Below are 23,970 nucleotides of genomic sequence, written 5' to 3' on the forward strand. Positions count from 1 at the left end.
AGCTCAGGATTCCACGACACCGTTGGCGCTCATGGGAAATGCGGCAATCTCAGATTTTTTTTTCAGATGCACCATTGTGAAATTACGGTGCCTGGGTACCTCAATTTTGAGAACTCTAGAGCCCTGACGAGTCATTCAGTCTTTGTGGTGACGTGACACAACCCACAATCAATAGATGAGCTCTAACAAAACCGGAAAGAGCAAACTTTGCAAACAATACAGAGACCGGCATGCACAAAGGGGTAACACTGGCAAAACCACAAATGAGCATCATGTGGATAATTTGGATTGCGGGGGAAAAAAAGTCGATGAATCTAGTTGTAGTCTTGTAAATGGTGACCCTGCAAAATTCACGGTCTTTGTAAAATTTCAGTCTGATACTAGGCTGTGACTAAATAATCTATAACTTGTCTTTAAATGTGAGTAGTTGTGAGATGATAGTTTTCCAAGGGTATTTTCTGAATCTTCTCGATGTCTTCTGATGTACAGGTAGCTTTAGCTGGTCTAGGCTCATAAACACATGGCCATAGACCTGCTGTATACTGTATTATTATGTTGCGTGCTAAAATGCGAGCTGCTTAAGTGAAGTTGCACAAAGGCTGTTAAAGTCTTTTTTGTAATGTATTATGTTTTTGAAACAAGAAATGCTAAGTTCAAGTTTAAATTTATATTTGTTTGAAACTGCCCATTTGAAAATGTTTCTAGATAATGAAATACAGTTTGCTGCTATGCCCAAAGTTAATTTAGAGAAATAAAAACTGTTGATTATATAAAAAAGAAAACAATTGGTTGTTTGTTAAGTGATATGTATTAATAGTAAAATAGAAGTAAAAATAAGGTCTATCTGCAGACATTACTATTCTATCTGAAATTTATACACAATTATTCGATATGTTCATTCTATTTCAGTAGAATACTGAAATATATATATATATACATATATATATATATATATATATATATATATATATATATATATATATATATATATATATATATATATATATATATATACATATATAAATAATATATAAAAGATCCAGCTCTACATTCAACCTCTCCTTTTATTTTGTAATAAAACCATTTTCCCTTGTAATAACCTACAAAAAATACTCCTCAAAGTTACTTAGTTCCTCCTAAAAAGAAAAATAGTTATTTCGAGCCTTGAAAAGTATTTACGCATCTTCCCAAAGGCTTTACTTGTGGGATGTGTTTGGAACACCAGGTAGGTGTCCAGCAATCAGCCAAATCAGATGCCAAAGCCACCTCATCTGGCTCCACTCTGACCTTCGATTAGTACTCAATTACATTCTATAATTTTTGCATAAGCCTCCTGCCAACAAACAACCGCCAAAAGAGTCTCTTGCCTCTGCTTAATCACACTTCATAGTGTTTAATGATATATAACCCCGCTGCATCCCAAATACATTGGGATCATTGTTGCTACGGCTTTCAATTTCAATGGTCCCTGTAGTACTTAGTAGTACAATTTGTACAAAGTAGTGCAATTGAAATGCACACACAAACGCACATGCTTGTCTCTGTCTTTTGTCCGTTATGACACACACACGCGCACAAATGCATGTCAGTGCATACAGCTAAATGTCCTGGTAAAAAGGACACTTGCCCTGGTGGAATGACAAAGAGCTTTGTGCCTGGAGAGCTGCAGGGTGACTTCTAGGTGAGTCTATGGGCCGTCCTCTGCTCTTTGACTTCGTGCGCAGGACAAGGACAGAACTTCAACTGCCCACTTGAATCCACTGTCTCCTGGCCTGTCATAGGTTCTGACGCGTTTCAATCCCAGCTGATTAATGTGCTGTGAAGTTCACAGGGAAAGGTCGCTTTGAGCCGAGGTGATAATGAACTCAGTCCCTTACATTTGGGTCAAATGATTGTCAGCTCTAATTGTAGAATCAGAAAGTCATTGCCTTTCTATAAAAGTGGTTAAAATGATGTCCTTTGGTGCTTTATCAAAGGTTGTCAAATGTTTGAGAGCTCGTCAAAAATTCAACCCCACTGTTGAAAAATGTAACGAGTCATGGTTGTCGTATTGTAATGACCAGCTCGTTTCTGTGAGATCAGTACTTTGTAAGGTGCTGATGCCATGTTACCACGGGAAGGTAGAAGAGTCAACACGAACTGTGGAGCCATCTGGACACATTATCAGCGAAAAAGCAGATGCATTTTTTGTTGGGATCTATGCAGCATCATTTCAGTACAGCAGACAGAAGGTCAACAAGCACAGCGACAGAATCAATGATAAAAAGTGTTTTATCTATCGAAGATGAGAAAAACTGCTTCACTGTGGGATAGGCTGAGAATGGGCCAGAGTTGAGTGGAAACTGGGTAAGGTTGAAGTGCAAACCAAGGGGAAGTTGGACTCTGCCGAAAGGGCTTTCAGTGAAATCCCGCTAAGAGGAGGGATGAGGTTGCATGATGCGTGATGATTGAATAGTGTTGGGGGAGCTACAAGCAGGGTACAAAATAACACACCTTGGTCAGTTCAACAGAATTGCACAGTCGTAAAGTACCTTTCCACTTTCAAGGTACTCAATCTCTCACAGTCGTCCATACACTGATAATGTAGTATTAGTAGAAGTATTCTTTAACTCAAGGATACTTGAAGGGTGGGAGGGAACAAACACAAATCATCTAATATCTAGGCTACCAATGTGAGCCTATTTTTGTGAAAATTTAGCAGGATTTAGTAGCATGTTTGTTATTTGAAAAATCTATTTTCATCATGCTTAATGGTTTTTGCAGTTGGGGTGGTGCAAATGTATAACGTACCAGTAGTATATTGTTAATTGTCACAGTACAATATCAATACGCCGACATCAAAGGTCCGTTTTACACAAAGCAGGTTTTGTGAAAACTCAGTCTGCTAACCCTGCAATGAGGGAAACTCTGAGTTTTCCATTTCAAAAAGGGATTTAACTCAAACTAGAGAAAGAGGGGTAACTCTAGCCAGTTTCACAGAGAGAGGTAACTTATGGTCTCGGTCAGTTACCGCAGTAACAGACTCTCTGAACCTAACCTTTTCGGGACCAGGTTTATCTCAATGAACCTCGAGTTTCTCTAATCTCCGCCCTCTTTCAGAGTCACACACTCCTTTTAATTTCCTCATTCATTCAGTTCGTAGGTGATTTTGGCGGACCCTAGTTTTGTCGTCTGCCATTTAAAAAAAAAATCGTAGTCAGTATACAGTATGACAAGTGCCCATAGGCACAATATACTGAAAAAAGTTTCTTTTTACAAAATAAAATCATCTGTATCCATATACATTTATTTAGTAGATGTATAGTCTACTTAAAAAAATTGTATCTTAATCCAGATTATTATATTTCGTCCAACCACTTGAAGAAATAAAATTGAGTAAATTCAACACACCCTTTTTTTCAGTGGGACTGTCACGTGAAACAATACCGCAAAAAGATAATTATCTTGAAATGCTAAAACATCACTGCGCAGTCTGATCCCCCAATGCATATTTAATTCTCTGCATAGTAATGCCTCACCTTCATCCACGGGATCATTATCACTTGTCTCCTCCTACGCTGAAAAAATAGTGTGTTGAATTTGCTCTTATTTTGTCAAGTGGTTGCACAAAATAAAATCATCCTTATACATGTATTTAGTAGATGCATAGTCTATTTAAAAAAATGTATCTTAATCCAGATGATTTATTTTGTGCAACCACTTGAAGAAGTAAAAGTGAATAAATTCAACAGCAACCTTTTTCAGTGATACTGTGTATCATGGACTTCTCCTAAACTGACTCCTAACCCTTTTTTAAAATAGGCTACTAGGAAATGAAATGATGTGTGTGGCTCTGAAAGAGGGAAAAGACAGAGAAAAACTTGAGGTTCAATGAGATAAACCTGGTTTAACCTATTGCTGGGGGCAAAAAATGAGACAATGCCAACATTCTCTTCAATTACAACACTTACAGTGGATATAAAAAGTCGACACACCACTGTTCAAATGCCACACTAGCCCATAGCAAAGACAAGTTGTCCTGGAAGAAAATTGATTCCTTCGGCTGTGACAATTGCTTCTCAAATACTGTTTTATATATTTATCTATTTCCTCCAGCAGGACGATTCTCCATGGTGGAGAGCCAGTTCAGTTAAGGTGTGGTTAGACGCCCACCAGATCCTGAGCTACCCTCTCCAGGCTAGCCCAACCTACGGACCTAAAACCCAGTGAAAACCTCTGTACTGTGAACAAGAGGAAGATGGATGGTCACAAGCCATCAAACAAGTTTTGCTACTCAAATTATCTAAATGACATATTTTACTTTGAATACGTGAGTAATATTGTTAGTACTTTATGGAATAAAACAAAAACGTTAATCGTATTCAAACAAATATCTATGAATAGTAAAAGCCTGCCAGACATATAGTCACTTATTTTGCGGCATTTTTTCCTTTTTTTTCCTTTTTTAATTCTGTATGTTGTTGAAGTATAACTTCACAAAATTACTGCTACAAAAATCATGTCACCTTAGAAAAGGAAAAATAAAGATATTTCTAACTTGAAATCCATACTGGTCGGTATGATTCTAATCAATGACTTATTTGTTGTTATAACTGTAGTGTATCACTATAAATATGGGTTCCTTTCGGGACAGCTCTTAATATTCAGCATGGTATTAAGTTCTTACTGCTCTCCTGAGCTCACGTTTATTTACGCCAGCCATGTACATCATTTATAAGATTCCCTCTCCACAGTTGGTAAAAGATAAGCTTTGTATCACGGGTGCTGCATCTGACACGGCTTGAACAACACAAGGATTTAGCATGCACACGTTGAACCATTGCCCTCCATGTGCAACGACACTGTGAGACACGCTCATGGCCATCTGCTGCTTATGGACACACAAACATGAAGGGGATAGTATTCGTGTCCATCCACAGAAATACATCTTTGTTCAAATAAACTCACAGAGTAAAGTAAAAATAAGATGTAAACCACAAACAGATTCCATTACACTGGCATTGTTTAACTGCAATTAAAACTGTATTTGCAGAGCTGGGCAGTTCGTCCCTGAACCCGACCGGTGGACCCTCTGGCGTGGCCGGATGCCCATTTTTGGGCCGGGGGGGCGGCGGGTGACAAATTTTAAAAAATGGCTGGACTAAGCATGTGAAAGGCTACTCAGTGAAAGGCTTCTTTCGGGAAGGGGGATTCCCCCATCTGCGGCCCCTTCTCAAGGCTTCCAATTTTTCCCCAGATAGGATTTTTGGAAATTTTCCTTGCCCTCCTGGGGGTTAGGATCAGGGGATGTTGTTAATATTTATCAACTGTGGGCATGTGAAGAACTTTGAGACTATTTTGTAATTAAGGGCTATATAAATAAATTTGACTTGACTCTGACTTCTTCCTTCATTCCAAAACCACACATTATTAAACATTCACAATACCAAAAAATATAGACAAATACATACAAATATATATTTTAGCAATGTTTAATTTATCTTTGTTAGCATATTTGGTATTGGCATGATCCAAAAGTAATTAAGTTATAATACTTTAGTATTATATTACTTGTATTACATGAGTAACTATGTTTTTAACAGATAAGTAGTAACTGTATCGGAATACATTTTTCCGAAAAACAAGTAACACTTCCAATTGTGAAAACAGGTATATCATACGGTGGCCACGAACACAAGCAGGCACACAAACATTCAGCGTTTCAAAATACGTTTTCAACGTCGGGCATTGACTGGGTAAATTAAATACATGGTTTAGTTTTAGAAGAGTTGAGGCAGCGCACTGGGCATTTTTCTATACAGAGACAGTACGCCCAAAATTTAGCCCAGCAATGTGAAACAGAGAGGCCCTTAGTGTGCAAGCAATGGCCGGAAAGGTTTTTTCCCTCCTGCCGCTCAGCGAGGCCCTAAATACTAACCAATGAGCGGTGATAGTGATTTCAGGTCTCATCATTTTTATGATATAAACTAAAGGGAGTCTTACGATGTCGACCATGAAGACACTTTAGGATGTCGACATATGCCCTATTAAACCTGGTATAAACATGGTACCATTGCACTGCGGGTCACTGATGGTGTAGTGGTACACACGCCTGAGTTGTGTGCGGGCAGCGTAGGATCGGTTCCCGCTCAGTGACGGTGTCTGTGTGTGTGGCCTGCGACTGGCTGGCGACCAGTTCAGGGTGTAGTCTGCCTTTCGCCCATTGTCAGCTGGGATAAGCTTCAGCACCTCCCCGCGACCCTGTACAGGATAAGCGGTTTGGAAGATGACACATGACCATTGCACTGCCACTGAATCAAAACAAAACCTCGCCAAACATAGTAACGTGCTGCAGCATGCAGGCTGCAATGCTTGTGTCTCACACTGACTTGGTAACAAATCTTCTGTCTGGATAGAAATACAAGGGGACGGTTTTAATGCCCATCCAAACATATTTGGATTGGATCATTTGTCCTGGCTATTGTTGTGCTCAAAGGAGAAGAAAGGAAAAATCGGACACATCTTCTCTTAAACTATAAAAAAACAGCTTGACCGGAGTAGACTCCAAGTACAGGGTGCAAGGTCACATGAACAAGCAATAAGTGAGTGACTACAATAGCTTAGTACTATTAGAAAAGAGCTCACCCGCCAACGCCATCCCCCCAAGGCACTCTGGGACGCCTCACCCACGGCTGCTCCTTTGATGAAAATTAGCTGTCAATCATCTGATGAACAAAATTCATCCATGACTCAATGACCTTTGCAGAGGAAGCAGTGAGAGCGCTTCCCGCCCACCTTGGCGATACATCAACAGACTAAGAGATACAGCAATAACATCTTTGTGAGATGAGACAGCAAAGAGGTGACAGAGAGGGCTGCAGGAGGTGTGCAAATGGCTATAGTTATTTGAACTATAGCAATGTTGTGTTCCTGTTACAAAGGCAATAGAACATCAAATGGAAAGAGTGAGCTGAAAGCAGACAAGTGGGCCACTGCTTTACATCACCACAGATTTGCCATCTCTTGTATTGAACTGTCTTGTTACCAACTTTTTGAAAGCTTTAAACGGCACGAGTAGGCCTTAAATATTCATTTTGAAGACTCACAAGATAAAAGGCATGAAACCCAGCCAGTGATGTCAAGTGAAGTGGGGCTGCTTCTTCTCCAGTAGCGGCCGCCTGTTCTTTCCCTAGAGTGGCTGTGCTGGCACCTTTTTTGTAACCGCCAAGTCAAATGCGATTCGAAAGCGACACCAGCTGCTAATGTAGCATCATAACATTTCAAATCATGCAAAACCACAGAAAGACGTCCGCTGATAGTGTAGTGGTACACACGCCTGAGTTGTGTGCGGGCAGCGTGGGATCGATTCCCGCTCAGTGACAGTGTCTATGTGTGCCCTGCGACTGGCTGGCAACCAGTTCGGGGTGTAGTCTGCCTTCGCCCATTGACGGCTGGGATAGGCTCCAGCAACTCCCCGCGACCCTGTATAGGATAAGAGGTTTGGAAGATGACAGATGACCACAGAAAGCCATGCATGGCCTGATGTAGCATTGAGAGTAAATCTAACAGGCTATTAAGGAGTCAAATCATATCTGCTGGACTGACACTTAAATTGCAGGGACGCCCTACTATTGCTGGCCTTTGTTTACATAATGAATTAGAGGAAGACTTCTTGTTACTACTACAACCTGGGAAAAAAGTACACCACCAGAACAGCTGTCTGCACCATCCACCCATTAATTTGCTATACATCTTAATCCTGTTCAAGGTAGCCGAGAGCTGGAGCCTATCCCAGCTGACTTCGGGAGAAAGTCAGACTACACTCTGGACTGGTCGCTAGTCATTCACATGGCATATAGGCTAGGTTCGCAGTTTGCACCGCAGGCAAATGCGACCCAGATCTGATTTTTTTGCGCATACGTGACCTGTATCTGATTTTTTAATGACAGTTTGAACGGCTCAATTTTTCAAATGTGACCTGGACCACTTTCATATGTGGTCCTGGATGGTATACGTAAAGTTCTTTTTGCAATGCGACCACGGTCTGAATGTCCAGGTCACATATATCCGACATTGACGTCATCTGGAGCCCAAAATGCGCTCCATGGGCTACAAAGTTGTTTTGAGTAACACCATTGACTTTATATTTTACTAATTTAATCCCGCAATCAAAAACCATGCGAGAGATTTTAAAAAAAGAGATGAAGTAAGCGAGAGGTCTTTCAGCAGAGAGCGTTATGAGTAAAACTTGGAAAAATGTTGCTAATATATTTTTGGAGAGGTCTTGGGGGGCCTTGGAGATAGTTTGTTAGTAGAGAGAGAGTTTGGATAAGAGAGCATTTTTGAGAAGAGGGTTACAGTATTAACTTTACATTTGACTATTTTAATGCTGCTTGAAACATGAATCATAAAGTGGACATTTATGATGATAGTAGTAATTCAGCCACGTAGACCGGTTCATTTTTTTTTTGCGGCAATGATGTGACGTCATCTAGTTACGTCTCCATGAAATGAGATCGAAAAGCCTCGCCTCATCATTAATAGATCTTCTTGCAGTTGCTTTAAACGTACATTGAGTGTGCAGATCTCCTGGACTCCAGCAATTCTATTTTGCTTCCGTCATGTAGACCGCATCCCAAAGGTGGGAGTAAGTTACCCACCGGCAGAAATAAAACATTAAGAATTTCATAAATCTAAATCATGTAGAATAATTGGATTAAAATGATTAAAAGCAAGATAAGTAAAAACTGAAAAATAAAGTAAAAAATGCAGAGTAGATTTCATGCATAGGCGCATGACAACAGAAATGTTTTTAACCTAGATTTAAAAGTGTCTACATTTTGTGAAATTTTCATCTCTACTGGCAGTTTGTTCCACTTTTTTTGCAACATAACAGCTAAATGCTGCCTCCCCATGTTTAGTCTGGACTCTGGTCTGGACTAGCTGACCTGAGTTCTTGGATCTGAGGGCCCTGCTGGGTTTATATTCTTTGAGCATATCATAGATGTATTCTGGGCCTAAACCGCTCTGGGATTTGTAAACAATCAGTAGAGTTTTAAAAACAATTTTGTAAGTGACAGGAAGCCAGTGTAGAGACTTTAAAACTGGAGTGATGTGTTCACATTTCTTAGTCCTGGTTAAAATTCTAGCAGCAGCGTTCTGGATGAGCTGCAGCTATTTAATGCTCTTTTTGGGAAAGTTCTGTTAAAATGCCATTACAGTAATCCATTCTACTAGAGATGAACGCATGGATGAGTTTCTCCTGATCTCTCTGGGAGACTTTTAATTCTGTTGATGTTTTTCAAATGGTAAAAAGCTGATTTGGTGACAGCTTTGATGTGGCTGTTGAAAGCCAGATCAGGAAACGTTTATATGTTGTGTCTCTCGTCTTCGAGTTTCAAACCTTGCATGTTGCTATTTTCTTTTTACCAGCTTCATCAAAATGATCATCAATGAATGAAGAACTTACTCTACATTTTTCTCTCCACAATTTATTGCTTGCAACATGCCATGGACCATAACCTCCCTGGGACGCAATGCCCACCTCCGCATTACACACCACAACACTCCCTTGCATTCCTGCCTCCCTGCATGTGGGTCCTCCTCCTACTGTAAACAAGAAAACGTTTGCCAGCGGTTACTAGTTAGACCCAATTACAACATGAATAGTCCTTGGGTCTGTTCTAAAAATAGCTCACCAGTGATGGAACCCTGTGACTTCTAAGAAGAATTAAAAATGAAGGTTTATTTGTTTAAGCATAACATGGTACCTGTTTCTGAATGTACCAAATATTCGATATGTACTTTTAAAATAAAATAGATTTTGTTCAGAAGAAATAAAAGGTTTTATTTGCTTAATTTTGGCAAAAATAAGTACAGTTTAGAGCTATAATTTAAATATCGTGAGACCTTATTTTTGCTCACTGTTTCCTACCATCTTAATCTGATATCGGCCCATGCCTAGATGTGTGAATGGATGTGAGACCTGAAGATATTTGCTTCACTACTTAACTGTACATACTGTAGTTATGCCATGCTTACAATCTTTTCTGAAACATGTAAAGTTTGGTCTAGCTGTGAGCAAACTTATCACGTGGAGTGCAACTCAATTTTTTATTTTATTTTTGTCGCTGACTATACATTTTCTGGATGGAACATTTAACCTTTCTTGCAAAAAACCCCACAAAAAACAAAACAAAGGCGTGTTTTTTTTTTACAGGTACTCCGGTTTTCTCCCACATTCCTAAAACAGGCATGGTAGGTTACAGAGCTGGGCATTTTACAAAAAATTCACGGTCCATTTATCACCTTCCGCTTACAGCCGGGGTACCAAATACGTCTCCTTTTAGGGTGGTGGGGAATAGACCATTATATAAACCCCCCAAAAATGGGCTTCTGACTATGCTTGGTTTCACGTCTATTGTTTATTGCCTACAAAATGAGCGCCCGTCATAGGCGGATAGGCGGCCCGGTCCGTCACATAGGCGGTACGCCCAGCTCTGGTAGGTTAATTGGACACTCAAGTGTGATTGTAACTGTGAATGTTTTTTGTCTTTGTGTGCCCTGCAATTGGCTGGTGTACCCCGCGTACAGCCCGAAGACAGCTGGGATAGGCTCCAGTGCACCCGTTAAGACTGAGCAACACAGCCTTCAGCTCAGCCTCTTGTGTGAAAACCTTATCTGGGCATGCAACTCTTTAGTTCCTTTGATTTTCTCAACACCGAAAACAGTTGAAAAGGGGAAAAACAAGTGCAACAGTCAAACTCTTTTGCCAAAGTTAATATTCTTGGGTAGTTGCCTTGTCACAGCTTGACAAATGTTCCTATGTGTCTGTGCAGATGCATATTTAAGACATGCATCTTGTTGGATATGTATTGGCACATAATAGTGCATTTGCTGTACCATACTACTATGCGTTTTGAGAGTGTTTACAGTTGTGCTTTGAATGAAAGGCTTAGCATCTGCCTCTTTTCTGATCCGCAGATTAGCCTGCAGCAGACTGCCCACTCCAGTGCAGGATGAGCAAATACACACCTTGCAACAGCCTTTGTTAAATGATCACTTGAAATCAGCTTCTTTTCGGTACACCAGAAATATCCTCTTGATGGTGCAGCACTTTCCTGGCTATAAGAAGTGTGAATTTGACGCAGGTTTGATAGAAAAACCTATGTGCCTGATGTGCACAATTTAATATACTGTGGTATCTTGACTTAAGAATCCTCCAATTTATTAGATTTCAAGTTGATGAACCCTCGCTTGGTCGAGACAAAATCTGAGTTATGAGCATGCATCATAAACAAAGGAGAGCCACAGTAGACGAAGTAGACGGTGAACTTAGATGATTATTGAAAAGAACAGTCAAACACACAAACAATTTGAGAACACTCGGACAGCTATAGCAGGCCAAAACTTACATCCAGGCACATCCAAGAAAACTTAAACAATTTCTTGTCAGTGCCAAAGTCCAAGACTGATTTCTCGGTGTTGATGCAACCTCTTGCATGAGGACAATTTGTTTGCGGTCAGGTCTGGCTCACTTTTGGCTTTGCTCCCAGCAATCCAGGGAGGACTAGCGGATGGAGCTAGCTGTCTGTTAGCATGCTGGTGTCCACTACAGTATTTGGAGACACTGGTAGCGTAGTCTCATTGCCTGGCTTCCCATTCACGTCCACAAACACTTCGATGCGATGCATTTTTGCCTCCAGCACTGCCATCTTCTGAAGGAGTTTGTAGTAGTCGTCTGTAGAGATGGGAGGCATCTTGCTTCTTTCTAGCCTTGTTGCTAGTTGCTAGTAACAAGTGCTAATTAGCAGGCCGTACTGATGTTATCTCGAGGACGCAACAAAAAACTGTTGAAAAAATGGTCCCTGCCAGCTGTATTAAAAAAGAAAAAGTAATGCAGCAACATCGACATAAAAAGTATCCAGGAGAAGTCCAGAGAGAAAAAGCAAAGCAGTTTTGAGCTAAAAGAATACATGCAAAGCAGGAGCTGACCAGCTGGCGTCTACACACTACGAAAGCAGGAAGCAGAATGTGGTGCTGGAAGAGGTGGTTACCAGGATGTGGAGGGTCCAAGAGAATTTTGCCTGCCCTTGTCTTAGTTCTTCGAGCTTGCAAGTTGTCAAGAGTTGGTTAAGGGGGTACAGATGATCTTGGCAGTACTAACTGACCATTACAATTGCATTTTGTCCTTCTTTGTGGCAGCACCAGACTAGACTGTAATAGATGAACACAGGACAGATTCATGCCCTGCGACTGGCTGGCGACCAGTTCGGGGTGTAGTCTGCCTTCGCCCATTGACGGCTGGGATAGGCTCCAGCAACTCCCCGCGACCCTGTATAGGATAAGCGGTTTGGAAGATGACATGACATGACAGGACAGATTCAACAGCTGCTGAATATTATACAGTTCATAGAAAAAAACAAATTAAAAAAAGGGTAATTCTTCTCTAGTATTTCAGTGTGTGCTATAAGTGGGGCTATTGTGATAATTTGTATTGCTCGTTCTACACTGTCTGCTCGGGTTTGCATTTCTTGCTGTGCTTTTGAATTGGCAACCTCAAATGAATTCACTGCAGGATATCAATTATGTGAATTCCTCAAAATATATTGTTAATGCTTCCTCCTGTTGCTCATTCCTGCATGAAAGAGGGAGTAATTGCAAAATAAATAAATAAATAAACGACAAAACACTTGCCTTTCTCATTCATGTTGACTCATTAACAATGAGTACTCATCATCTTGACTGTTTGGTTCTCAATGTGCTTGACTCGAAGAGAATGTTTTCAGCTCCCCAACTGACAGCAAACAAATGAATAATTTATTCATTCTAAATTCATATGACGTTGTGTAAATGGCAGGATAAATCATTGATTAATTGACAGACTAATCAATAATTTGACATTTTTTCTCAGATATCCTTTTTGAGGTAGAACAATTATACAGGCAACACAGTAGTTACCATAGTGGTGAGTGAACATATCTGCCTCAGAGTTCTGAGGTTCAGGGTTTGAATCTCAGCTCCAGCTTTCCTATGAAGAGTTTGTATGGCCTCCCCATACTTGCCTCTGATTTTTTTGGGGGGCAATTCGGCTTCCTCCCACATTCTTAAGATGTATGTTAGGTTAAAACTGTCCGTTGTTGTGAGTGTGTGTGAGTAAATGGATCTTTGTCTGTCTGAACTAGCTATGAAAGGGTATAGCCCTGGTCTCATCCAAGTCAGCTGGTATGGACTCCAGCTCATCCGCGACACTATGAAGAAAGGTGGGAAAGACAGGATGAATGGATCGGTTGGACAATGAAAACCTAAAGTTTTGAAGTTGTTTCATGGCAAAGGCATACGTAAATACTGATTTGACTTTTGACCTGTCCTCAGCTACCCTATGATTTGGAAAGCTTAAGTGTGTGTACATTTTTGAAACACATTATTTTGACTTTTGAAGACTTAGCTAAAGTGAGTTTCTAACTTAGTATATGTATCGTTAATTAACACTAGAATGCACAGGGCTTTTTACAACTCCTTGAATGTCCTGGGCATTCAAGTAAATGAATTGTTGAATGAATAAGGACGGAGGGACGAGGCTGGCAGGCTACCCAGGTCGCGAACGGACCGGCAAAAAAGGGTCAAGTGCCCAGCTCTGAGTTTAACCATTACAGTATTAACAGTGAAATATGTATATATATGTATATATATTATTTTATAATGATAAAAAATATTTATGATAAGTGAAGTCTAGAAAGACTATTTTTAAAAAAAAGCAGACATTTATGTTCAGTGAAATCCAGAAAGACTCTTTTTTTAGATATTAAAAACAAAATTGTTAAGTCCAAAGTCTTTTTATGTTTATGTTTATTCATTCATTTTTATGTTAAGCGGACATCGACATTTGCTGATAAATAAAGTAATTTACCTAATAGAGTAACTTGTTATCTGATGTAATTACTTTTAATATCAAGTAATCAGTAAAGTAACCACGTTACTTTTAAAATCAAGTCATCAGTTTTGGCACCACTGTTGCTGACTGAGGTTTTGCATCCTTCCACGGTTGCCGTATTACGTACAGGAGGTGAGATGGTTCGATAAAACAGAAAGTGTCTACTAATTATGAATGTCAGTCCTCAGCAGAGCTTGTAGAGAGAAAACGGACACGGGCCCCTTAATGCATGTTAGGTGGTGGTGCTAGTTTGAGTCACAGTACAATCTTGTTTGGAAGATACCCTCCTGACTTGACTTGTGTTGTCATGGATTTCCTCTGAATATTTTTTTTACCGTCTCTCTGATGCAGTCTCTTATCTCAAGACTATAAAGTAAACCTCTCCAAGTGTACAATCCGTTCAAAGGAAGGGTGGCTATAAAAACAGTTGAGAGACAGTTGGAGGTGTGATAGGGTTAGAGGAATGAAAAGTATGTGTTACTTACAACACTTTTTTTCCTTTTATCGTATCGGGTCGCTATGAAATGCTTTGGATTCAAGAGTGAACTGCGCCGTGCTCTCTGATTGCCTTTTTGGTAGCCACATTCACTGTCTTTGTTCAACTCAGTTTGGCTCCAACTTTCAGCAGCGCTGATGAAGCGCTGTCAGGTTTTCCCGTGATTGCTGACACTTTTGCAGAGTTGGATCGAGTGTAACTTTTAGCTGTCAGCTAAACGCTGTTACCTTTTTAACATCTCTCCCCCTTTCCCCTCTGTGGGCTGTTGCCTCTTTTCCTTCCCCTTGGGCGATGTGATGCTTGGCATTCAGATTGCCTTGATTGTGACTCCTCAACTTCAAAAGAGATCTATATACAGACTGAGGAGAACAGGTACATTGGCTTAAAGTATCTTGGGAATGCAAGGCCTTTTTTCTGGAGGAGACTACTCTGACTTTTGCTTAGCTCACCTATGAAGTGTAAATGCGAAAAGGAGCAAGGGATGGTGGTATATTTTTTTACTTGTAAATTGTCAGTTTTAAAGCAGTGGTACTGACAACAAAGATAATTTTAGAGAAATCAACATTTTATCAACATAAACATAGCAGCCATCAGCTGCTCGTTTAGCACGTTTGGTCATTGTTACTATTACTTTCTGTTTACTGTTTCTTTCATTTATTGGCGGATTCTGTTTACTCCACCTTGCAAACCAAAGTTAGAAGGAACATCTGGAGTCTGCCTGGCTGCAGTCGCATACGTTTCCGCTTCGTCGGATGCAGTAAATATGCTCACAGCTCACAGCTGGTCACGTAATATCACGATTCTCAATCATATAATCACCCAGTCCTACTTATATTGCCCTTCATAAGGTAATTAACCTGTTGGGATCTTGGCTGATGCTATGCAAAAAAACTGTTTTTAATTGTGAAAAAAAAAATTGCATAATCTTCTTAAATATACAATTTACATGGACCTTCTTCAGACTGCCAGCCAAAATCTGATTTTCAGACCATCTAGATTGAAACTGGGTGGCTCTTTTCAGTCTTTTGCAGTCTGAACAGTCACAAAGCACATGAAATCTGATTTTTGGGAGACGGATTGAAGTCACATTCAAAAGGTAGATTCATATCGGATTTGGACAAGATGCTTCTCAATCTGAACAGCTCCAAACACACTAATCGGGTTTGGCTGTCTATGACGCCACTCTACGCAACGCAAGACCGAATGCGCAAGAGCAGAGAGCGACAACTGAAGTGCAGAGGTAAAGAATAGTGCACATCGAAGAAATTGAAAATAGCAGTCCCTGGACAGAGGAGGGAATGCATTGCCTTTGTCGGTCTGTCGGGAGATAGTGCCATACAAGCAAAGCTTGAGGGCATGTATAAAAACAAGTCCATTTATTAAAGTATTTCATGTGATGCTACTGTCGAAGCCATGCATACAGTATATATCTGCTTTTATACAAAGTAAACCAGCATTATGCTGTACAGATGAATAAAGATGTCGTTCTTCCTCCACAGAGTGAAGTTGAGAGAAGGAGTGACGTTTCTTGGGGCCCGGCCCAGCAACCCCACACAGTGGATAGTAAGCCAGGATGTGAGGAGTGAAGGACACCGGGTAGTGACCTTGCGATGCCGCAGGAAGGAGTCCAGCTTCGAACTGGAGAGGTCTGCACAAAAATTTCCTTCACACACAAGTGGTGGGAATAGTTCATAATTTGTTAAAACGCAATGTCGTTATGTTTCCATTATTTTTGGTTTGTGTTCTCCCTTCTTTGCTTTTCACTGCACTGTGCAACAGTGCTGTACAGTGTCATGTGGCAAAAGAATACCTAAAAATATTTGATCATGGTGCAGTAATACACTGCTTATTACTTCTCCCCTTGCTGCCTGTCTTTCGTTTTATATTCTGTGGATTTTTCTTCCACTGCTAGCGTCGCTCTAACCGGAATTAGAATCAAAACTAAGAAAAAAAATCAATGCAAAGAAGAATACACTACTTTTTCTTTAACAGATAGAACACGGATGATGATTACACACCGTTAATAATTATTTTCAAATCCTCGCCCCTTCATCATGGAACCTGATATGGATTGATGACAGCATTAACAGGATGTGACTGCAGGTGGAGGAGTTCAACGAGCGAGGGAGCTATGCACTGGGTTATGCGGAAGTAGAGCAATAAAAGGTGGACGTTAACTAACAAAATGGAGTGTGTTGAGTTGTTAAATGTGGGTCAAATCCAACAGAACCCACACGAAGAAGTTAGTATGATGCCAGTTTTAAGTTGAAGGCCATCGATCTTGCTATCCAGGAAAGAAACCGCGCTGCTGCATGCAAGCTTAGCGTCATTGAATCTATGGTGAAACGTTGGAGGCGGCAGCGGGAAGTGAAATGAAGATAAGTACTGGTTATTTTCTCTTGGTTCTGTTTTAATCAGCGAATTCCTGCCGTATTAAAAGGCACTGTTAGGAAAAAATCTGTTCAAGTTCATACATGTACGTTTACAGTTCAAAATCGTTCTGTAAATGCAGTTAATATCTAGGTTTTCAACATAGAAGAAGACGACTACATGGGTTTCAGCAAAGATGATTAAAGTGACTTGTGATTTCAAACAGAGGAGAAATGAATATAAATAAATACTGGTTATTTTCTCTTGGTTCTGTTCCGTTTTAATCAGCAAAGTCGTTGCCATGGTATAAGGCACAAAACGTGTACATTACACACACACACACACACTTTGTTTGCACACATTTGAAATATTATTTTTGTAGTGAATGCAAATACTGTCTACTACAGAAAGAATGCTAATAATTTTCATTTAAAAATTTTAATTTTCATCTCATGAGGATTTGTTATTGTAATAAAAAAAATACATTACATATGAACTGTATGTTGAATGTATATGGGCCATTCTACTGAATTGGTTCAAATTCAGAGTTGGAAAATGTGTGAAATCTGTATTTTATTTCAGAAAAACTTTTATTGTATTCATGTTGCACCATATCTAAGGGGCACAAATATAGTAAAAGTACAGTCAATTTTCAAATAGTATTTTCTAGCTTTTCCCTAATATCTTGCCTGTCCCTAAAATGTGTCACTACCGAAACATACAATTACAGAAGAATAAAAATAATTCTACTAGCCGATTCATATTTTTTTCCCTTCTCTATATGTGCCATGCGGCTGACCGGTGACCAGTCCAAGGTGTAGTTCGCCTTTCATCTAGTCAGGTAGTATAACAAGGAACCTGCAGTGTATACTCACCCAATGACTTATGGATGTAGTGGGAGGCAAGATTCAAGTCATTTCATGTCCAAGCAGCTGACTTTGCAATGTATACTACATTCTCCTTATATCGTCATTGTCAATTTAAGATTGACAAGGTGATTGTTTTAGCAGTCTGGCCAGAAATACAGTACATCTAACAAATGACTGACTCGTTGCTGCCTTCCTTAAATATGCTAAAAAAAAAGACGACAAGGGTCTTGTTAAGACGGAAATGGGCAGTTGCATGAAAGGTTAAGCACAGCTCATTTTCCAGTGTCCATTCTGTGCTTTTATTATGAGCACAAGAATTATAGTACACTTCAGACCCTATTTCTCGTCCCTGGCTCACTTGCTTGAGAGAGGCTTGACCCTGCCCCACATACTATTGGCCCATCCATTACAAATGAGTGTTTTCACCGGGCCAGTGAAATTGTGTCTGTTCCGCTCCCATTTTAGGTGTCTTTATTTGGAGGAAGAACAGCAGTCTTGTAGTCTTTATTGATAAGAGACACATTTCATGAGTGGTGAGAGAGCCCGATGCACTGTTCCACTCGTAAAAGCTTGAATTGACGTCACGTGTTAACCAAATACTTTACATATGTCATCAAAGTTGTGATGATGTGGTGAGTTAGTCAAGTTCAGCATGCAGGGGATGACATTTTCTTGTGTTGGTCTCCTGATGTGATTAGACATCTTGTGTGATGTGATTAGACATGCTGCATTGACCAGAACTGATTATAAAGCCACAGCACATGACACTGACCAATATGGCCCTGAAAGATTCAGGCCCCAAACAAATCCGCTAATAAAGAAAAAGACTATTAAGTAGACATGACATATCTTCATTTACAACAACAGTGTGACTAAGCTTTATACACATCTCAAACCTCAATTCATTGACTCAGACTGTTACAATCAGAAGCTACATTTCTTACTTGAAAATGACTCCGTTTTGAGATTAAAGATTTGATTGCTTAAATGTTTCATACAAAGGCTGCCTGTATTTGAGAGGCGACCACACGACTCCTTCTTGTCAGATGTGATTGAATTCTCATTGACATAAGAATACAGGAAGTCCTCAATTTACGAACGAGTTCCGTTCCTACAATGGCGATGCAACACGAATTTCCTTGTATGTCGGATTTCACCATTAAAAAGTCGAAATTTAGGTCAAAATACTTGTGTAAAAAAACGAAAATACATTAAAATAAGAAGCATAAGATGCTGTACTTAGCATGACTGCTGAGAGGTGGATGGAGAGGAAGACAGGATAAGGCAAAGATACTTCCGGCGCGCAAAGACACGCTTGAGACACTCTGCCCATGCTCAACCGCAAGGAATCCTGGCTTGTATGCGGAAGTGCGTTGTTTGGCGCGAAACCCATCGCAAATACACAAGCAGAGGTAAACAAGCTCAGAGAGGCAGCACAAAAGCACACTTTTGGAGCGAGGAAGAAACCGGCTGCTTCATTCATGTGGTGAGTGACATGAATATCAAGTGTTTTATTTACAGTTGAAAGTAACAAGCGGAAATGACGCCGTGCGTCGCCATACACAGTGGGTTATTCAATTGTCGGAGCAACTCTGTCCGCTCAACCATGTAACAAACCAACCATGTAAATGTTTCAGAAATCGGAATTTTGACCTTAACCCGAATATTGACTGAATGTAAACGTAGTCACTATGGTGCTGGGGACAAAATGGCGGAGGAGGCACGGACGTCGTAAAGTCAAACCGTCGTAGGTCGCATATGTCGTAATTTAAGGACTTCCTGTAAACAGGTTTTCACCTAAAATGTCACAACCTCTCTGTGCCAAGCTAAATTTGTCAGTCGGCTGTGATTTGTGTTCAATTCTTGGCCTTTACACCTCTGTGGATGTAATACACTATGCCTGTGCATGACATTGAGTGGAACTGCAAAATTTTGAAGCACACAGTCAGCAAACTGCAGAAGTGAACAGCAATCCCTTGGCAGTCAGCCTTACAATTCATTCTCTAGTTTGGAGAGATTATTCTCTTTGCTCTGGGTTTGGACCTCACACTCTCTGAGCAACTGTTCAGGTGTGCTTCATTGTGCCATGTAATAGGTATGGGCGATACCAGTGATTTTGCCAAGTACTACTAGACCAATCATCACAATACCGATCCGATATCGATACTGGAAGTGACTTTTTAAAAAAATTTTTATACAAAGCTGCAAACAAAAACACATGTCACACATCATCAGTTGAACCTAACTACTTCAAACTATTTAGTTACCACTTCCATGTGATCTTGTCACGAGTGGTGTGCAATCCATGCAGTACCCACAAGACGTGGGCCTTCACCCCCTGATCGTTCTTCATCCAATCAAATGCGTTTACAAAGTTCTTGTGGGCGGCACCAGAGTCAGCAGTCTGTTTCTGCTAAGGCAGAAAGCACTTTGCCCTTGGCAACACATAGCAAAAAATCTGATTGGATGACAATATAACCTTCTAAATTATAGATTAATAAATATATTATGTACATGAATTAATTGCAAATATCGCTACTTTAGCTTGAGGATCAATACTTAAAATTGAGCACTCTGGATCGGAATATCGATATTTTGGTATCGATCTGCCGGTCCTTAAAATGTAATTATTTTGGATTGATTTGAAGTCTTTTTCCAACAATTTAGGCCATTTACTGTGGACAACTCCTTAATCCCTACAGCTGTCAAAGTTACTGCAGAGAGAAGACCAGAAGATCTCGTGATGGCTATACAAAGCACAAAGCATACAAATGCTTCACTTTCCTTCGTCTTTTCATACTTGAGCCCAGTCTTTACAATGAATCTCTTTTTAGAAGGGGATTAGGCACGGCTATCTCATCTGTCGAGCTGTCATCCAGCTGCCTTTATTCCCATGATTCCTTCCTTAGTCAAACAAACTTGGTTATTTATTGTCTGTCTCAACAATGCAGTGAACATGTGTATCCATCAACCAATACCTTTGTGACTTGAGTAATGTGAGATACACATGCAGTGAAATTGAATCAGAACTAATAACTACTAAGAACTAATGCAGAGATGTATTGTTTGATCAATTTGTGTTTGAGTTTCTGATCGTAATTTGTGAAAGACTGTGCTTTAAGTGGAAACAATTAAGTGCCGGTACTCCCCTTATTCAACTGTTGCCAGATAAATTAGGCGGTGGGTAACAGCAGATGCATGAGTTAATTAATTATTAATTATGAATATGTCACGTGTGGATTGAGATTTGGACCCATACGCAGACATGGTACAGAAGTTATAGAGTAAAAAGTCTTTATCAATGAAAATACAAAGTAACTCCAGAAAGCTGCCCTGGAAGAGAGTTTGCACCCTCACTCGTAAAGGGGTTGACGTACTGACAACGTGTCACTGAGTAACTCAAGCTTATAAAATGTTAAGACATCACACCCATATGACATAATAATAAAGGACAAAGCTTAAAGCATAAAAGGACCATAGCAAATGCATAGCAACTGATAAATCACGTAACAACCAGTCATAACAGTACCCCACATCAAGGGGCACCACCTGATGCCCAGAATGTAAAATAACAAAAGACAAACAAGAGCAAAAACACTAAATAACTAAAACTAAATAACACTAAATAAACTTAAGTATAAAACGACAACAACTAGGTCATTAAACCAACACCAGGAAACCATCTTGACTTGGATTAAGACAGCAAAAATCAATAAAGACTTAAGGAAAGCAAGAAACTAAATAAAAACTGATGAGACGAGGAACACCTGGACAAGATACAAAGTGTTAGAGGGAGCTGATTGAGCAACTCAATGAACAATTTAAAATAATGCAGGCAACAAAAGGGCTGAACGGCATGATTATGTGTTACACAACCCTAACGCCCCCCCCCCCCCCGTTTAAATTATTCATGAATTTTAATAGCTTTTAGGATTTATCTTTATGTTTCTTACGTGGGTTACAATAACATGTGAAATGATATACAGGTAATAATGTGCTAATAGTTTCAAACATAAGTCGATCCAGAGTATAAGTCGCACCCACGGCCTATGAAACTATGAAAAAATGCGCGACTTATAGTCCAGAAAATACGGTACAAAGACCTCCAGGTGCAATTTAAGGCACATCCTCTTCCTTTAAATATGGATAGTGAATGACAAAAAAAATAGCCTATGCCCACATTATTGAAAAAGAAGTAACAGAAAAAAAAAAAGCAAGCAGAGCAACAAAACAGCCCATCACTCAGGCACTCGCTGCTTGTAGTTAGCAGCTAGCTGCGCTACGAAAGGCCTACGTCAAAATAAAAGCTTACTGATGCTATTACATTGGTGCCAATGTATTATTTTGTAAGCTTTTATTTTGAAGTTAGCATTTGCGTTGGGAGTCACTGATAGTGTAGTGGTACACACGCCTGAGTTGTGTGTGGGCAGCGTGGGATCGATTCCCACTCAGTGATGGTGTCTAAGTGTGTGCCCTGCGACTGGCTGGCGACCAGTTCGGGGTGTAGTCTGCCTTCGCCCGTTGACGGCTGGGATAGGCTCCAGCACCTCCCCGCGACCCTGTATAGGATAAGCGGTTTGGAAGATGACACATGACACATTTGCGTTGGAAGCCTGTTCAGTTCTGGGTATGTTTGCAGCTTCCTTGACATGTCTAAATGACGGGGGGCTCATGTGAAGTCCCGATACGTGGTAAAAAGTCCCAGTACGCTAGAGGTTAAAATTGAGAAGTGCCGTTACTTCATACCGCTGTTACTGGCCCACTTAAAGCACCGATGAAAGATAACAAAATAACCAATCAGTACTGTACACTGTTTTACTTTTCGCCACCTGCTGTTAGGAATGCTTTTGCATGCTTAAATTATGGCTTTCATTACATCCAGCATTAGAAATATGGTTAAAAGAGCTTCCACAGCTAGGCCGTCGGCAGTGCAATACTTAAGTGAAACAGTATTACATGGTGAACAGATCTTGGATTGTTTGGTCTCTAAAATTGCTGTTTGACTTAGAAGGACAGTGGCAGCTATTATGTGCTTCAAGTGGAAGTAAACCCCAAAAAAGAATATGCTCTATGCAGGCCTTCTACACGAAACATGGCATTCTGATTAATATTGCGTTTGTGGAATATGAGATGATAAGCAGTAAAATCCACCCGTTTTTCTCAGGGGGCGGCCATTTTGCCACTCGTTGTCTGACAAATAACATCACCGTTGCTCAGGGCTCCGCTAACGACTAATCATGGCTCAGCTTCAGAAAACAGGTGAGCCGTGACTGGTCGTTACCTCAGCCCCGATCAACAGTGTTGTCATTTTCAGCCGACAGAGAGTGTCAAAATGGCCGCCCCTGAGATTTTGCTGCTTAAAACATACGCAAACGCAATATTAGTCAGACTGCCATTTTTAGAATAGGGAAGGCACATAGAACATCCATCCATCCATTACTCAAACCACTTATCCTCACAAGGGTCATATTATTGCAATAATTTTTGGGGCGTTGACTTTCCCTATAACTTACTTACACATCAAAGAGGACACCTCAGGGTGGGAAGCTGTTAGTGGCTGAACTAATGACACCAGCAAGCAGACAGTATCTGCCATCAGTGATGGTTCGTTTATTAGCAGACACAGAAACACGCGCACACACAGAATATTCACACACTCTGACAAGCCCAAATGGTGTTGAATAATTGCTTAGGGACAGCTAACAGGACCCTGTGTGTGTTTGTGTCACCCCCCCACCCTCCAAGTACCCCCAAACACACACACACGCACGGCCAGATGGGTCACTGTGTGTGGGTTCATTAACTGACTTAAAGCTGCTCTTCTGCCAGTTGAACTAATTTGGTCATTCACAGCTGATTCTCCTGATTCTCACAGCGTCCTCTTTCAGTTGTTCTTGCAAAGGCTCAATTTTCAATTTTGAATTTAATACATCCCCATCATGAGGCTTAGCGCCTGTACATTGGGGTTCACCCCAGTCGACGAGAGGGTAGCCTCCCTTCGACTTCAGGTGGGGCGACAGGTCCTGACTGTTGTGTGTGCTTATGCACCTAATAGCAGTTCAGAGTATCCACCCTTTTTGGAGTCCTTGGAATGAGTGCTTGAGAGTGCTCCTTCTGGGGACTCCATCCTTTTGCTGGGTGACTTCAATGTTCATGAGAGCAATGATAGTGATGGGCGTGATTGGGAAGAACTGATCATAACCCGAGTGGTGTTCTGTTACTGGACTTCTGTGCTCGTCACGGATTATCCATAACAAACACCATCTTCAAACATGAGAGTGACTTTGTTTTTTGACTTCAGTATCATGTTTTTCCTTTTCCTC

General features: G+C 40.5%; 1 protein-coding gene across 1 annotated transcript in view; it reads left to right on the top strand.

Annotated features, from left to right (window-relative positions):
• Nucleotides 1-23,970, top strand: part of LOC147147692 (transmembrane protein 132C) — a 149,491-nt gene that overhangs the window by 48,988 nt on the left and 76,533 nt on the right. Inside the window, exon 3 of the mRNA XM_086031703.1 lies at nt 15,908-16,054. Within this exon, the coding sequence (XP_085887829.1) occupies nt 15,908-16,054 (147 nt within the window). The remainder of the gene's footprint in view (nt 1-15,907; nt 16,055-23,970) is intronic.

Source organism: Filicampus tigris, chromosome 5 (assembly GCF_054856515.1).
Source record: "Filicampus tigris isolate MCC_2025a chromosome 5, RoL_Ftig_1.0, whole genome shotgun sequence".
Classification (NCBI taxonomy): Eukaryota; Metazoa; Chordata; class Actinopteri; order Syngnathiformes; family Syngnathidae; genus Filicampus; species Filicampus tigris.